We start from the raw sequence: 17,109 nt of genomic DNA, 5'->3' as shown, positions 1-17,109 counted from the left end.
GGATTCCTGGCTCAGACAGGGGGAGCAAACATGAAAGCACCGTCAAGGGCGTAAAAAATAAAGTTTTTTCCCTTGGCAGTCTTCTCTCGATGTGTGACGTCTTGTTTGCTGGTTAGCATCCCCAGTAGAGAAGAAGTAGAAGTATAAAGTGCATTTTCATGGTGTCTGTACGCTGGACAGTGCCACGTGTGAGTGCAGGTATCGGAGCATTTAACTTGTGTGAGGAATCACTAAAAAAGCATGAGTCGTTCCGCAGGGCTTGTCTGTGCCGGGTGCCTGGAGCTGGAGGGAAGGCACAAATGACATCCGCCAGGCACAGAGCAGGAACAGCGAATGGGCCAGTGTAGACGCTCACGCGAGTCAGGGGCTCATGTGTGTGCAGCCACACTGGCCTGGGACTGAGTTTGCACTGTGGTCTGATGGCTGGAGCCAGGATGCGGCTCTTCCATATGCCGCTGCCCCAACCCCTGGGAGACGGCAGCTCTCAAAGTTCCTGGGTGCCCGCGTCAGGGGTGGGCGAGGGGCCTGCCCATTACATACACCGTGGCACAACCCCTGCGGCAGAGCCATCCCTAGGTCCCGCCCAGAAAGGCCACAGGGCACACCTGTCTGGTGTACCTGGGCTACCACCCCCTCCTCGCCCTGGTGGCACACGGTGACAGCGCCCCTGGGTGAGGGCAGAGCAGGGGAGGGGGCCAGGCTGCCGGGGGCTCGAAGGGAAGGCAGCAGAGAATCCAAGCCCGGGAAGGAAGGAGGCAGCAGGGAGGAACCAGAGCTGCACACAGTGGATGACTGAGCCCAACCACGTGGGAGGGAATTTTCATTTTGGCTAAGTGCCACTGATAACGGCATCCTCCACTTCCTGTTTTACAGTGTTACTGGCTGGAAGGATTTTTTTTTTTTTTCCAGACTGGCTACTGCCTCTGGACATGGCGCAGCTGGTTCCCCCGTCTCCACCCCCACCCTGCCCACCACACACCTCCTGTGGGAGACAACAGGATGCACGGGCAGACTCCCTCTCTGCTTCACGGAGCGTGGTCAGCATCCAGCCCTCAGCACCCTCAGGCCTGGCTTCTCACCCAAGGTCACACCTGTTCTGAGGCAGCCCGCACCCACTTCCGGCAGAGCGGCTGAGGCTTGGCGCCACCTGCTCTGCCGTTGGACCTGTCCATGTCCCCAGTCCTCCCCTTCCTTGCCCAGGAACACATCTCTAATAACATCTGTTCCCCGAACTGTCTCATCGGCATCTGATAATGGCTAAGCCATCCCCCGACAGGTACCGCGGTCAGTCCCCGGCTGCATGCAGCTCTCAAGGGAGACCCCATTTGTGTGCACGGCTCAGACAGCCTCTGGCGGAAGGTAGAGACCCAATTATGAAAACTCGTGCGTGGGCAACAGACACACTGGATCAGCTGGTAGCAACGCCTGGTTCTCTGAACGCTGTCAGCTCCCCTTGCTCAGCCCTTGGGAGAGGACTTGCTTGGCCAACACCCGCTGGGAACAGTGTGAGCAGGTGGAGTTGAGAGCTGGCCAGGTGCTGGGGAGGGTGACCATGTGTGACACCATACTTCCTGGTGTGCACATCCACACATCCTGCGTGCTCATCTCCTGTCCCGAATCCAAGCTTTTTTTTTTTTTTTTTAGGTTTATTTTATTTATTTGAAAAGCAGAGTTACAGAAAGAGGGAGAAAGAGAGAGGTCTTCCATCTGCTGGTTCACTCCCCTCTGCTGCTTTCCCAGGAGCAGTAGGAGGGAGCAGCCAGAACTTCAACTGTGGGGAGCAATCCGGACTGGACTGAGTTACTGGAATTAAGACTTATTCTGTGCATCTGCTCTCCCACAATATGGCGCTGGGAGAGAAGAAAACAGCTTCTACACAGCTGCCTCCAGTTCAGCCAATAAACTGTAGGACTTGCTCCTGATTGGAGGAGAGCAGCGTACTCGGCGTGTGGGCAGCCGAGTTAGGATTGGCGGAGGAGGACTACAAAGGAGGAGAGAGATGGCATGCACGAGGAACATCTAAGGGGAACACCTGTGCAGCCCCCGAGAGAGCCGGCCGGCGGTGTGCCGCTCCCCTGCGGAAGTGGGGAATGTGGCAGGGGGAACCGCCCTTCCACGGAGGTGGAAGGGACAGTAGCCAACCCGGGAAGAACCAGCAGCAAACCCGGGAAGGGCCGAGCAGACAAAAGAACAGCGCAGGGTCCTGTGTCGTTCCTCCACGAAGAGGGGGAGCGACATTCAACCATCACCCATATGATAGGAGACGCCAGCTCTGCAGACAGTGGCTTAACCTGCTGTGCCACAGCACCAGCCCCCCCGGCTGCTCCACTTCCAGTCCAGCTCTCTGCTGTGGGCTGGGAAAGCAGTGGAAGATGGCCCAAGTCCTTGGGCCCCTGCATGCACCTGGGAGACCTGGATGGACTTCTTGGCTCCAGTCTTTGGCCTGGTCCAGCCCAGGCCGTTGAAACCTTTGGGACGTGAACCAGCCATTGGAAGATTCTCTCTCTCTCTAACTCGGCCTTTCAAATAAATGTCTTTAAAAGAAAAATGTTTACTCAAGTGTGTTCCTGCATATTTCAGCAGTTGATGGGAGTTCTGACATTCATTCTTTTTTTTTTTTTTTCCTGTAAAGGAAGAAGATTCACAGCAACCAACTACTCCTCATTATTGGAAATGGATATGTAAAGTGACCTTCTATCAGGAGAATACAAGGTTAAACGCTGAGAATATTAAATACTTTGAAAACACCTCGCCTTCCATTCTGGATATAGTAAGTCTATCTTTTTGGTATATCCTAGACTTTTTTTTTAAGATTTACTTCATTTATTTGAAAGGCAGAGTGACAGGGAGGGATGGAGAGACAGAGACAAAAAGAGATGGTCCATCTGCTGGTTCACTCCCCAAACTGCTGGAACAGGCGGGGCTGGGCCAGGCCAAAGCCCGAAGCCTGGAACTCCATCCGGGTCTCCCACGTGGGTGGCAGGGCCAGGAGCACTTGGGCCAGCCTCCGACGCTTTCCTAGGCACATCAGCAGGGAACTGGATTGGAAGCAGAGTAGCTGGGACTTGAACCTGCGCTCCAATATTTAATGCTGGCGTCACAGGCAACAGCATAACCTGCTGTGCCACGACACTAGCCCTGGCACAGACTACACTTAGGCAGCTAGATTTTTTTTTGGGTAAAAATTATAACCTATTGGGTGATCCTGACATAGCCATACTGTAGAAAGAAATTCTTTGGTAATCTAATTTTTGCTCTTTCCTAGAGTTTACAAGACAAAGTTTTAGCCCTGCTATGTAACATAAATACAATTGAACCATTTTCTCTCTTCTCACTTCATTTACACCTAAATGTGCAGCTCAATGTGACTCTCTGAATATGTATGAGGTTGTATCTGACATTAATTTCTGCAACCTACGTGCCTGAGCACATGTTGTCTTCAGAGGGACTATGAGTTATTTCCTATGTGTACACACACACACACACACTTGTAGAACAACGTGAAATTTTTTGAAGAGAATTTTCTGCAGGCCTTTACCAGTTAGCATAAAACTGATGATCGCGTAAAGACTTAACAACCTGAGTTTGATTTTCTCCAAAAGGGACTGATGTAGACACGGCCCACATTCCATTCTTCTCTCTGGGGTCAGTTCTCTCAGCCTCTCTGACCTGCTTAGCAAGGTTTCATCTCTTCAGTTCCAGCAAGCAGCCATAGCAAGACCGGAGTCTCTAGGGCTTTATTTAAAATTCTCCAAGAAAGAGCAAGTGCTTGGCCTGGCGGTTAGGATACAGCTTGAGGGCTGGTGTTGTGCAGCTGGTTAAGCCGCTGCCGGAGATGCAGGCGTCTCATATGGGCACCTAGGAGGACGGCTCAAATCTTTGGGCCCCTGCACCCACGTGGGAGACTTGGATGGGGGCCCAGGCTCCTGGCTTTGGACTGGCCCAGCCTCACCTGTTGCAGCCATTTGGGAGTAAACCAGTGGATGGAACACATCTCTCTCCCCCCTCTCTGTAACTCTACCTTTGAAGTAAATAAGTAAATCTTCAAAAAAAAAGTTATCTGAGGCAAAGTAAATAGCCTGGTGGCCACGACATAGTTTGGGGGCCAGCACTGAGGGTTAAGCCACCACCTATAACACTGGGATCACATATGAGCACTGGTTCAAGTCCCGGCTGCTCCACTTCCGATCTAGCTCTCTATTATGGCCTGGGAAAGCAGTAGAAGATGGCCCACGTCCTTGGGCCCCTGCAACCACGTAGGAGACCCGGAAGAAGCTCCTGGCTCCTGGCTTTGGATTGGTGCAGCTCTGGCTGTTGTAGCCATTTGGGGAGTAGATGGAAGGTCTCTCTTTCTGCCTCTTTTCTGTAAATTTGCTTTCCAAATAAATAAATCTTTTAAAAAAATCTCTCAATGTAACTTCGCCTTTTAAATAAATAAGTCTTAAAAAAATAGTTTTGGGGCTGGCGCTGTGGCTCAATAGGCTAATCCTCCGCCTAGAGGCGCCGGCACACCGGGTTCTAGTCCTGGTCGGGGAGCCGGATTCTGTCCCGGTTGCCCCTCTTCCAGGCCAGCTCTCTGCTGTGGCCCGGGAGTGCAGTGGAGGATGGCCCAAGTGCTTGGGCCCTGCACCCCATGGGAGACCAGGAGAAGCATCTGGCTCCTGCCATCGGATCAGTGCGGTGCGCTAGCTGCAGCGCGCCGGCCGCGGCGGCCATTGGAGGGTGAACCAACGGCAAAGGAAGACCTTTCTCTCTGTCTCTCTCTCTCACTGTCCACTCTGCCTGTCAAAAAAAAAAAAAGTTTTGGAGTTGCGCGCACTATACCCAAGTCCTGGGTTCAAGTCCCAGCTTCCTGCTAAGGTGCATCCTGGGAGGCAATGTCACACGGCCTGGCAATGCCTGGGAGGTGTTCAGTGGAGAAAGGAGGCACAGCCTGCGTGCGGGGAATGCACAGCTCTGGGGTTTTCTACCCAGGCCCCACTCAGCGCCCCTCCTCCCCAGTTGCTTTCCACAATGAACCCTTGCCCATCCTGCTGGGTTTCTGGACCCTTCTCAGAAAATTGCATTTTTTATTTCTTCAAATAATTTATATTTAAAAACAGAAAGACAGGGGCCGGTGCTGTGGCATAGAAGGCTAAGCCTTCGCCTGCAGTGCAGGCATCCCATGTGGGTGTCGGTTTGAGTGTCTGGGCCCCTGCACCCACATGGGAGACCCGGAAGAAGCTCCTGGCTCCTGGCTTCGGCCTGGTGTGGACCCGGCCATTGTGGCTGTTTGGGAAGTAAATCAGCCAATGAAACATTTCCTTCCTTCCTTCCTTCCTTCCTTCCTTCCTTCCTTCCTTTCTTCCTCTTTCTCTTTCTAAGATTTATTTATTTATTTGAAAGTCAGAGTTACACACAGAGAGAAGGAGAGGCAGAGAGAGAGAGAGAGAGAGAGAGAGGTCTTCCCTCCGATGGTTCACTCCCCAATTGGCCGCAAAGGCCAGAGCTGTGCCAATCTGAAGCCAGGAGCTTCTTCTGGGTCTCCCACGCAGGTGCAGAGGCCCAAGGACTTGAGCCATCTTCCACTGCTTTCCAAGGCCATAGTAGAGAGCTGGATTGGAAGTGGAGCAGCCGGGACTTGAACCGGCGCCCATATGGGATGCCAGCACTGCAGGCGGCAGCTTTACTGGCTATGCCACAGCGCCAGCCCTGGAACCTATCTCTGTCTCTATCTCTATCTTTCTCCTTCTCTGTATGTATCGCTGCCTTTTAAATAAATAAAATCTTTTTGAAAAATAAAACCAGAAAGACAGATACAGAGAAACAGAGAGCTCCTACCTACTGGCTCATTCCCAGATGTCTGTAACAGCTGAGGTGGCTCAGGTCAATGCTGGGGTCCTGCAACTCCATCCGGGTCTTCCAGGTGGGTGCAGGGACGTAGGGACTTGGGCCGTCTTCTGCTGCTTTCCCAGGCCATTAGCAGGGAGTTGTATCAGAAGTAGAGTGGCCAGGACTCAAACTGGTGCCCATATAGGAATGTTATACATTTAAAAAAATTTATCTTATTTATTTGTCAGAATTAAAGAGAGGGAGAGGGAGAAAGAGAGAGAGAAACAAACAGAATCTTCCATGTGGGTGCAAGGACCCATGCACTTGGGCCTTCTTCCACTGTTTTCCCAGGCACACTGGCAGGGAGCTGGATTGGAAGTGGAGCAGCCAGGCCTGGAACCTATACCTATGTGGGATTCCAACACTGCAGGCCGCGGCTTCACTCCACGCACCACAGCGCCAGCCCGTAAATAAATCTTTCAAAAATGTATTTTCCTTACCTTCCAAGACACTATCAAGCTCAAGATAACGCAGCTAATTCGCACAACTAACCAGACCTACAGCCCCAGTCTGTGGACTCAAGTTCAGTTTCACGGTGACCTCAGCGCCCCCAGCACTCTGTGTAGGTCTTGTCTTCCTGTGACCAAAGGGCGGAGCTTCCTAAGTGACAAAAGGCGGCTTCAAGATAAGCAGCCTCTTTTTTTTTTTTTTTTTTTTTTGACAGGCAGAGTGGACAGTGAGAGAGAGAGACAGAGAGAGAAAGGTCTTCCTTTGCCGTTGGATCACCCTCCAATGGCCGCCACTGCAGCCAGTGCACCACTGCTGATCCGATGGCAGGAGCCAGGATCCAGGTGCTTTTCCTGGTCTCCCATGGGGTGCAGGGCCCAAGCACCTGGGCCATCCTCCACTGCACTCCCTGGCCACAGCAGAGAGCTGGACTGGAAGAGGAGCAACCGGGACAGAATCCGGCGCCCCAACCGGGACTAGAACCCGGTGTGCCGGCGCCGCATGGTGGAGGATTAGCCTATTGAGCCACGGCGCCGGCTAGCAGCCTCTTTCTATCTAGAAACTGGAACTACCAGAAAGCCCCATCACAGTTCCCTCGCTGACATTTAAAAACGAGCCAAGACACCTTGTATGGGGTATCCTGTAGTAGCCCCAGGCAAGCATGAATGTGAACGGTGACACAGACTCAGAGCTGGGCTCTATTTGGGTCACAGAAAGGTTTCCTTTGGTTCATCAATAATATCCATGGATGCATTTTTTTAAAAGATTTATTTATTTATTTGAGAGGCAGAGTTACAGAGAGAGGGAGAGACAGACAGAGAGAGAGAGAGAGGGATCTTCCACCCACTGGTTCATTCCTCAAATGGCCAGAGCTGGGCCGATCTGAAGCCAGGAGCCAGGAGCTTCTTCCGGGTCTCCCACACAGGAGGGGCCCAAGGACTTGGGCCATCTTCCACTGCTCTCCCAGGCCATAGCAGAGCTGGATCTGAAGTGGAGCAGCCACTGATACATTCTTAATGTTTTGAATTGGTTGCTGGCATTTCAAAAATCAGGGCATTTTAAACAAAATTCTGGGTTTCGGGCTTCGAGAGAGCTGGGAGTTCACCCCCTTGCTCTCCAGGAACCAGCCCTTCCTGTCACTCCTGCCTGACCCCTGGCCCAGTTACCCTTTATCCTTAACCTTGTGCATGGTTCCTTAGACCTGGCCCATTCACATTTGCACTATTTGTTAGGGCTCTGGAATATTTAAAATTTTTATTTATTTACTTAATTTGAGAGATAGACAGATGTGACTTTGCTCCCAGCCACTGGTTTACTCCCCAAATGCCTGCAACAACCCAGGCTGCGCAAGGCAGAAGCCAGGAGCCAGGAACTCGATCAAGTGGCAGAGATTCAACCACTTCAACTGTTACCTGCCTTCTCCCAGGGTGCGCATGAGCAGGAAGCTGGAAACAAACTCAGGCACTCCCATACAGCACGTGAGGTTCCCAGCTGGAGTGCTAGCAGCTAAGCCAACGACCAACTCTGCAGACTTCTGGATTAGAGAGCGAGCGACAGAGAGCTTCCGTCCACTGGCTCACTTTAAAAATGCCCGCAACAGTCAGGGCTGGATCAGGCTGAAGCCAGGAGCCCAGAACTCAACCTGGGTCCCCTGGGTGGGTGGCAGAGACCCAAGTACTTAAGCCATCGCCTGTTGCCTCCCAGAGTTGCACGTGTCCAGGAAGCTGCAATGGGAAGTGGATCCAGGCCTTGGATATGCGGATGTGGTGTTCCAACTGGCATCTTTTTTTTTTTTTTTTAAATATTTTTTGACAGGCAGAGTGGACAGTGAGAGAGAGAGACAGAGAGAAAGGTCTTCCTTTGCCGTTGGTTCACCCTCCAGTGGCTGCTCCAGCGGCGCGCTGTGGCCGGCGCACCGCACTGATCCGAAGCCAGGAGCCAGGTGCTTCCCCTGGTCTCCAATGTGGGTGCAGGGCCCAAGCATTTGGACCATCCTCCACTGCACTCCCGGGCCACAGCAGAGAGCTGGACAGAATCCGGCGCCCTGACTGGGACCAGAGCCCGGTGTGCCAGCGCCGCAGGCGGAGGATTAGCCTATTGAGCCGCGGCGCTGGCCTCCAAGTGGCATCTTAACCAGTGTGCCAAATGCCCGCCCAAAGGCATTTCTTTGAGTTACTTGGTAGCCCACTACGTTGATGCCACTTCAGTTTAATGGGCAACTATTGAGCACCTGTGGTATGCAGAGGCCAAAAGCAGCTGGGCCAGTGGGAATCAGGCTGGTGAGAGGGTTATCAGCGAGTAGACAGCCGGTGGCTGAACCCTGGGTGTGCACGAATTTGCCAAGGGAGGGTAAACAGTGTCCAGTGCTGCTTAAAGGTCAAGCAAGATAAGGAGGACAAGCTGCAGCAGGACTTCCTGCCGGGGTGACAGCAGGTCTCCGGGCACGGTGAGAGACAGACCGGCAGGCTGTGCTGAGCCAGAGTTGAGTGCACACACAGCAGGGCCACGGAGGTAGCCAAGAGACACAAGTGCTGATGCTTTGGCTCGGAAGAGGGGAGGACTGGACAGAGTGTTTACGGGGAAGGGCAAGGAGCCCTGGTCACTGAGGGACAGAGTGCGCAGCGAGGCAGGTGTCTAACACAGGAAGAATTAGCTCTGAGTTGGAGGAGCTGTGAATGAGGCCCGAGGGTCGCAGGGTGGGGCTGGAGCAACAGCACAGAAACTTGGACAAATGTGTGTGTGCACTTGATAGAAGCCTCTCTCTGCAAAGCGTCAGCTCATCCCACCTCCTCTCAGGCTTTGGGATCACGCCTATTACATCCTTGACAACCGACAACAGGGCCCTGTTGCTGGGAGTCACCTGGGTGGTGGCAGCGAAGAGGGAAGGGCTTCACGTAAAGCCGCTGGCAGCTATGGCCTTGGAGCACAGGTATGTGAGAGGTGAGCACGGAGCCTGGTGGTCAAGACGCTGGTTGGGATGCCCGCATCCTACATTAGAGTAGTGAGGGTCGATGTTCAGAGCCGGCTCCTGGCTCCAGCTTTCCTGGCAATGCAGACCCCGGGAGGCAGTGGTGATGATGGTTCAAGGAATAGGGTTCCCGCCACCCACATGGAGTTCCCAGTTCCTGGGTTTGGCCTCAGCTTGGCCATGGCAAGCATCTGGGGCATGAACCAGCACACGGGAGTTGTCTGTCTCAGCCTCTCAAAGTTGGAAAATGAAACGGAAGCCATCATATTCAGCAGGACACTGAAGGTATTTTCCACTCAAAGGCTGGGCTCCCCATTTCCACAGACGTTTTCCTACGTTTCTGACTTTTTATTTGTAAAAAGGAAGTAACAAAACCTAGCTCGGGGGGAGGGGGAATGAAATACGTTACAGAAACACGGAGCCCACTACGCAGTAAACGTTAACTGGTGTTATTGGGAAAGGTGCTATACATATAGCCAGGCTATGGGACTTCCTTAGCAGCATCGGGAGATCAGCAGGTCCCTGGGACGTAAGCGCCTGCATTCAGTTTGTCAGGTGGCGAGGAAGCGGGGGTTGGTGATGCGACGCACACATTGGCTCACGTACGGGACTCTGCACTGCTGCCGGGGTACCACTACCGCGATACGCAGTTAAGTCAGAGACTGACCCCTAGGCTGTCTGACACCAGCACTGCACCTGGCACACAGCGGACAGTCACAGTGCAGATGAACGAGTTTATGAATGGAGAGAGCTCACGGAGCGTGTGCAAACACAGAGCAGCCACAAGCATCTGTCCACGGGCTACAAGTGACAGAAGTCCAATCCGTTCAGCCCAAGCCGAGGAATTGAAGTTAAACAGACATCTAGGTGGAAAGGGGGACTTGTTGGCTCGGAAACTCACAAGTCCCGGGGTCTACTTCAGGCACCGTTGGATCCAGGGACCCAGAGACGAGAACGCTGACCTTCTTGGGTTCTTTCCCGTGTTGGCTTTGAGCCCAGGCAGGCACCCTCCACGTGGTGGCTCCGGCTGCTCCCTCCAGGCTCCGCCCCCTTCCCACCCAGCGATCCCAGCCAAAGGGGAAGCTCCTTTCTCTGAGCCACGCAGGCGGAGTTTCAGGCTGCTCCTTATCCTGCGAGCACAGCTCGAGGGCCTGCCTTTCCCAAAGGAAGAACAGGGACCCTTTTCCCAGCACAAGGGTGGACTGGCTGCTAGGCAGGCACGAATGACAGCTGCCCATGGGTCTGAGTATCCGCAGAGGAGTCCGATAACTCATGGGTGACAGGTAAGAGAGAAGCCTGTCACCTGGAGGACACACAGGGGTGGGAGAGCGGAGCCAGGCTGGCTGGCTAGACACAGGACCAGAGTCCCAGGGGATTTTAAGCTGGCTGAGAGGCGCACCCGAGCGTCTGGGCAAGCACGCAAGTTGCTTGCAAAAATAGCCCCGATTCTGCTGCCGCCCTGAGTCTATGCCCTGTGCAATGTGATTCTGCAGCTTCTCTCATCAAAGCGGGTGCACGGGGCCAGTGCTGTGGTGCAGCGGGTTAAGCTGCCGCCTGCAACACTGGCACCCGATATGAGCGCTGGTTCAAATCCCAGCTGCTCCACTTCTGGTCCAACTCTCTGCTTACGTGCCTGGGAAAGCAGCAGGACATGGCCCAAATGCTTGGACCCCTGCTACCCACATGGGAGACCTGGATGGAGCCCCAGGCTCCTGGCTCTGTCCTGGTCTAACCCTGGCCACTGCATCCAGTTGGGGAGTGAGCCAATAGATGGAAGATCACTCTCTCTCTCTGCTTTTCAAATAAATAAATAAATCCTTTTTTTCCCCCCAAAGAATGGATCCAGCTGGTTTCCCTTCCCCTAAAATATGACCCTGGTCGCTTGCTTTGACGACAGAATGTGCCAGGAGGGATGGTGTGCAGTTCCGAGTCCAAGTGAGGGGACCCCCTGCACCTCCCCAAGTTTGTTCTCTTGGATGTCCATCTCTTATCACGGAAACAATAGGCCACTGGGGTGCAGGAGGAGGGACCATGGAGGTCACTCCAGCCTTCCCAGCCAGGGCCCGACACGGGAGAGAGCCCACAGGGTTAGCAAGGCCGCCTGGCTGCCCCACAGCTGACTGTAGGTGTGTGAGTGCGTTGACTGAGCCCAGCTCAGACCCAAGCTGTCTGGTGACCCATGGATTCCTGAGCAGAGAAGGGGCTGCCCCTTGAAGCCGTTGAGTGTTGGGACAGTTTGCTACATAGCACTGTTGGCGCGAACAGTTAGCCAACACAAGCCACAGCAGGAAGAAAACCTAGCCAGTGCTTGGCTTGGCCAGCTGTGCCCCAGGGATGAGGCTGGGTCTCCCGGAGGGGACATGCATTTCTGACTTTTGCCACATGGGCCCATGGGGCCCAGGGATCATGCCTGCTGGAGTCGGTAATCTCTCTGGATCTCAGATCTCATCCAGGGATCTTCAGGGACCTTCTGAAGTGTTTTCGGGACACACAGGCGTGGGGAACTGTGGGAGCTAAGCAGTTGGAGAGTTGGAGCCATCAGGGAGAAATAGACTCCTCCAGCCATATCCCCTTTAGACATTTCTCCACGGGGCAGGGAAGAAGGAGAGAACAGGAAGAACCCAGTGGGTTCCTAAGACTGCGGGGATCTCATCAGTCATTTGATGGCAGCAGGAGAGACGGAATCCAAGACACAGGTTGAAAGCCCGCTTTGGCCTTCTCTGGGATACAGAGTTAAGGGGAGAGGTAACCGGGGAAGCCGCCCGATGCAGGAATCTACTGAGGGAGGCAGACAGGGCGGAAGAAATCCCACGCCCCACCTGCCCACCGCTCCCGCTGCTCCTGGCGTCCAGCTCAACCCCGTCGCCGACCACCCTCCCACACACACATGCCACAGCCTTAGGGAGCCCACACGTGTCCCAGATTGTGCCCTGTGCCCCCAGACCTGTTCCACCAGCCACCCAGGTGGGAAACCTGCAGGCAGCCGCCAAATCCTGCCTTGGCATCTCCCCGCTCCCTCTGCTCTGACCTTGACCACGGCTTCCCCGACTGGGATGCCGTCGCCTCTAAACAGGTTCTCAGTTTGTCTGCTGGGCTAAAACTTCTATTCTGCAGGCCCTGCCCGGGCCTCTCCTCCTGTGCACATCACCACTACCCGCCTGCTTGCTCTGCTCTACCTCCAGGTGCCCTCAGGCTGGCTTGGTGTGCTGCATTCCACGGCCCAGGCAGGCAGTCCACTGCACCATCCGGGGGCCCCCAGAGAGCCAGGAGAGGTGGGAGTGAGGAACAAGCCAGGCTGGGCTGCCAGGGTCTCTGCTCCCACTCAGGGAGGCTGTGCCAGACCAGGGTGGGCCCAGGCCGGCCAAGCCTGGCGGCTGAGGTAGCTGGAGACGCGGGCAGCGGCTGGGCCCTGTGCCGAGGCCCCTCCCTCTCCGCGTCCACGCTGCCCTCTTGGGCGCAGCCTCATCGTGCGTCCACCTCCATACTCAGTCTGCGGGCAACGTGGCTGCCGTCACCAGGCCAAGGGAGACACCATCCCAGAGCTGCGCGGGCCGTCTCCGGCCTGCAGGTCGCTGAGTGCTCGCTGGGGAGGGGGCAGCACAGGGGAGGGGGTGTCAGTGGATCCGGGAGCCTCCGCACCCTTCCCATCAGTTTGGGAAGAGTCACTCACGGGGGACCTCCTCGTGTGACCTGCAGCCCTGACCACTTGTGAGGAGCCCTCCCGTCCACCGTGGCTCACCTCGAACTTGCTCATGAACTCGGCAAAAATGCCAAAGAACGCCTCGGAGGTCGTGGCTTTGGAGTCCTCCCCGAAGAAGGCCAGCGCCTTGGCCAGCTCCTCCATGGCCTCGTGCTGCAGCCCGTCCAGCGCCCGGAGCACTGGCTGGGCCGTCTCCAGGAAGGACTGAGGGGTCTCGGTCAAGGAAACCGCCAGCCTGCTGGGCGCCCCTCCCCCCACCTGTCCCACTGCCCACCACGCTCGTCCTGGCACCTGGCCCAGTCGCTGGCAGCCTCAGACCCTCACTCTCTGCTTTCTGGCAGGGCGGCTCTCTCTTCTCAGAGGCCGCTGCCCCCTTTTCCCCAAGTCACCCACCTGTAGTGGCCCCTTCCGGAACCTCCTCTGCCTTTGTCACTGTCTGAAACGGTTCAGAAGTTCAGGTTTGCTCCGGAAGTGCCCTCTGTGTTCCCCGTGTTCCCTGGTGAGTCTTCGGCAGAGGCCCAGCGGCTGAGCCACCGTAATGTGGCCCGGGACTCGGGCTGTGCCCAGCTGCGCTCTAAGCTCGCCGCACGTTCGTACTTGATGTCCAGACACCTCAAGGAGGCAGGTCAGCCCCACCTTACAGGTAAGACACTGCAGCACACATAGCCCAGCGTCACACAGGGCCATGGGATGGATTCAGGCGCACGGTCATCAGTTAACAGTCACGACAACCCCGCCACCCCAGCCCAACCCCCCCCCCTGCTGGGGTGGGGATCCTCAGCCTCTCTCTAGGGCTCAGGGTGGGGAAGCAACTTGCCTACAGGCACTCAGCTGATGAACAGCCGAGTCAGGACTTGGGCCTGGGGCTGTCTGCTGGGCTGCCTTCCAGCAGTGAGACTGCCCAGAAACAGCCACCCATCCCCACTGCCCTGGGATTCCGCAAGCCAGGGACACAGGCAGGTACCTCCGCCCACCCCCTGCACCGAGGGAAGCTGACTCCCTCCTGAGCAGCCCCAGCTTCCACACCCACAATGCATCTCGGTGTCAGATGGTTCAAGGCAGCAGCAGCGGTGAGGAGCGCTTGCCACGGGCTCAGGGATGCCCGCCCGGCGAGGCACGGGCTGGCCAGCCTCCTCGGGTCTCCCACCTCCCAGGAAAGCAGGATCTGACGCCACGTTCCTAACCTGGGCACTCACCCCGACCACGCTCTGGGACCAGGACACACGACAGGGGCAGTGCCAGGGAGGGCAGGGGCCACAGAGCAGGGGCACAGAGAGCTGCCACCCGCTCTGCCCTCCCACCATCCCCCCCAGATCCGTCTCCTGCCCTGGGGAGGCCCCGCAGGGGGCTCCCTGGAAATGCTCCCCTCTCCTGACTGCCTCTGGCTGGTCGGGCCTCAGCAGCCCCTCCCTGTGCCATATGACTTCCGTCTGGGCTCCAACGCCTACAGGGACGGATGGGGACAAGGCAGCGGCTTTGGGAAACTCTAAGGAGCCCCATTCTAGGTCACACAAAGCTGGCCTACGTCGCGGATTCAAAGGGACCAGGGTGAAACCCCACCATCCCACCCCCCAGGTGCAGCCGGGTGTCCGTCAGAGGATACGGCCATGACCACAGCAAACTTGTCCTCGCTGGAGGGGGACATGGTCTGGCAGGCGTCCTGGATCTCACTGATGGTGCCGTGAAGGTCAGCCAGGTCGCTGGTTAGGGCCCGCTGGTTTACTGCAGAGAAGGGGAGAGGAGCTTCACGAGGCCCCGCCCATCCAGCCCAGGCAGCCTCTGCCCCTCCCATCCCCCCAGCCCAGCCCAGCCGCTCCTCCCCCTCCTCTCCAGCCCAGCACAGCCTCTGCCTCCACAGCCCCCACCTCCCCCAGCCCAGCACAGCCTCTGCCTCCCCTCCACCCCCAGCCCAGCACCTACCCCCCCAGCCCAGCACCTCCCCTCTCTCCCCCCACCCCAGCCCAGCACAGCCTCTGCCTCCACATCCCCCTCCCGCCTACCTTTGGCAGCCAGGGGCACAGTGGGCAGGTCCTGAGCGAAGCCCAGGAGCTCTGGGAAGTGCTGGCTCAGCGATTTGGCAAGGATGTGCAGGAAGGTGGACTTCCCGTCCGCGGTCTTGGTGGAGTTCAGCTGCGAGTGACACCCCCGCCCCAACGTAAGCGCCCCATCTGGCTCCCCCGGCCTGGCCTAGCCCCAACTGGGCCGTCCCGTTCCAAGTCCCGCCCCCCCGCCCCGCCCCCGCCCTCCGCTGCAGTCACGCCTGGCCTAATCCATCCCTCGCCGGGGACTGGCGGGCCCCTCACCTCGGTCAGAAAGTTGATCTTGAAGCCCGTGGTCTTGTTGGTCCTGGGCTGGCCATCGTTGAGATAGTTGCCCATGGCCAGCACAAACTGGGGAGAGGAAGGGGGCGGGTCCTGCTAAGTCCTAGCCCCGCCCCCGCCCGCCAGGCTAGGGGGCCAGGGCTGGGCTGCCCCCTGACCTCCAGGATCTTGGCGAGCTTCCGGCTGTTCCTGAGCTCCAGGGAGGCCTGGCGCAGGCACTCCAGGCTGCCTCGGATCTCCTCGGTCTTCTCTTGCAGCGTAGCCTGGAAGTGGAGGCTGCGCAGGCGGGTCTTGTACTCGGGAACCGACAGCATCTGCCGCGAGGGCGGGGTTCGCAGTCACGCAGCGCCCGCCAGGGGCCTCCGCGCCGTCTGGGACGGGGCTGGGGTCACGGACGCCCTTGAGAAAGCCTAGCGCGGCTCCTAGCAGGGGGCACCCTCGCCCCCTCTCCCACGGATCCCGGTGGGAGCCCGGCCCAGGGCGCGCGCTAAAGCGGGAGCGCGAGCGGGAGCACCTGCAGGACGAACTGGTCGGGCTCGCTGAGGCGGCCGGGCGCCTCGCGGAAGGCCTGGTAGCGCTGCTCCTCGTCGGCGTCCGGCGCGAAGAGCAGCAGCTGCGCCAGGTGCGCCGGCTCCAGCCGCCGGGGCTCCATGCTCATGAGCACCTGCCGCAGCTCGGCCGGGCTCAGCTTCAGGTGCGCCAGGAGGATGGCTGTGGGCGGGGCCGCGAGGGGCGGGGTGAGGGGCGGGGACCAGGGCGAGGGCGGGGCCTGCGGAGGATGGTGCTGGAAGCCGGAACTGGGGAGGGGGTTTACAGGGGAGGTGGGGCCGACGGAGGTGCAGCCAAGGCCGATGCCTGAGCCCAGGTGGGCTCAGGTCGGGACTCTGCGCAGCCAGGTGACAGGGGTCCCAGCCCCAAGCCTAACCTTACCCAGGCTGGGCCGTGGCACTGCCACCCATAGTGAGTGCCACTGTGCCACCCCTACGACCGTGGGGGTGCCTGATGCCAACACTTACAGGTGTTGTAGGCCTTCTTGTGGGACAGGATCTCTACCACCTCCTTCTTCCTGAAGGGCTCGGGCCCCGGCACAGGCTCTGGAAAGGAAACTGGACGGTTGCAAAGGGGAGGCTGGGCTTGGTGTGCCCTGGACCAGCCCAGGAATGGTGCAGCCGCTGCCATCCACCAAGACCACCCCCCAGCCCCCAGCCCCCAGCACGGCCTGGGCTGCATCAGCTCTGGGGGGAGGCTGCCCCTCATTCCTCACCCTTCCACTCAGGGACACTCGGGTGCAGTGGAACACAGCGTGGGTGGTGAGTGCCCATCCCCCCACGACCATGCCCTCTCTCTTCTGGGCTCTCGGGATGGGGCTGGCAGAAGAGAATCAACCAGCTCTCCACCTTTCAGCTGATTCCCGAACGGGCAAGGCCTTTCCCCTCCAGGCCGAGGAGAGAGGGGGCCTGGCCCTCAGTCCTCCCACTCTATCCTGGCTGTGTGACTTGGCACAAGTCACGTAGTGTTTCCTGTGTTTCCTCCTTAGGAGGAGGAGGTAACCTCACAGTTTGTCACGGGATTAACTTAGAAGAGTGCCTGGCATTTGGTCAGCACGCAATCCATGCCAGCTGTTTTTTGTTTTTTTTTTTTTGACAGAGTGGATAGAGAGAGACAAAGAGGTCTTCCTTTTTGCCGTTGGTTCACCCTCCAATGGCCACCGTAGCCGGCGTGCTGCGGCCGGCGCATCATGCTGATCCAATGGCAGGAGCCAGGTGCTTCTCCTGGTCTCCCATGGGGTGCAGGGCCCAAGC

General features: G+C 57.3%; 1 protein-coding gene and 1 long non-coding RNA gene across 5 annotated transcripts in view; one reads left to right on the top strand and one right to left on the bottom strand.

The window, feature by feature from the left end:
* LOC149120320 (uncharacterized) overlaps positions 1-8,647 on the top strand; it is a 115,199-nt gene extending 106,552 nt beyond the window's left edge. Inside the window, exon 2 of the long non-coding RNA XR_016225780.1 lies at positions 8,171-8,647. This is a non-coding gene — a long non-coding RNA (uncharacterized LOC149120320). The remainder of the gene's footprint in view (positions 1-8,170) is intronic.
* A 2,156-nt stretch (positions 8,648-10,803) lies between these two features.
* The window catches only part of GRID2IP (Grid2 interacting protein), a 39,920-nt gene continuing 33,614 nt past the window's right edge, over positions 10,804-17,109 (bottom strand). For all 4 annotated transcript variants that reach the window (XM_051839061.3, XM_089320903.1, XM_051839064.3 and 1 more), the window contains 8 exons: positions 16,324-16,401; positions 15,822-16,018; positions 15,466-15,621; positions 15,290-15,376; positions 14,987-15,116; positions 14,590-14,708; positions 13,026-13,190; positions 10,804-12,869 (listed from right to left, as the gene is read on the bottom strand). In XM_051839061.3, the coding sequence (XP_051695021.2) occupies positions 12,798-12,869; positions 13,026-13,190; positions 14,590-14,708; positions 14,987-15,116; positions 15,290-15,376; positions 15,466-15,621; positions 15,822-16,018; positions 16,324-16,401 (1,004 nt within the window). In that variant the 3' untranslated portion in view covers positions 10,804-12,797. The remainder of the gene's footprint in view (positions 12,870-13,025; positions 13,191-14,589; positions 14,709-14,986; positions 15,117-15,289; positions 15,377-15,465; positions 15,622-15,821; positions 16,019-16,323; positions 16,402-17,109) is intronic.

This window comes from Oryctolagus cuniculus, chromosome 19 (genome assembly GCF_051225735.1).
Source record: "Oryctolagus cuniculus isolate XC-2025 breed Fujian yellow rabbit chromosome 19, ASM5122573v1, whole genome shotgun sequence".
NCBI lineage: Eukaryota > Metazoa > Chordata > Mammalia > Lagomorpha > Leporidae > Oryctolagus > Oryctolagus cuniculus.
This window is presented reverse-complemented; position numbering and strand designations above follow the sequence as displayed.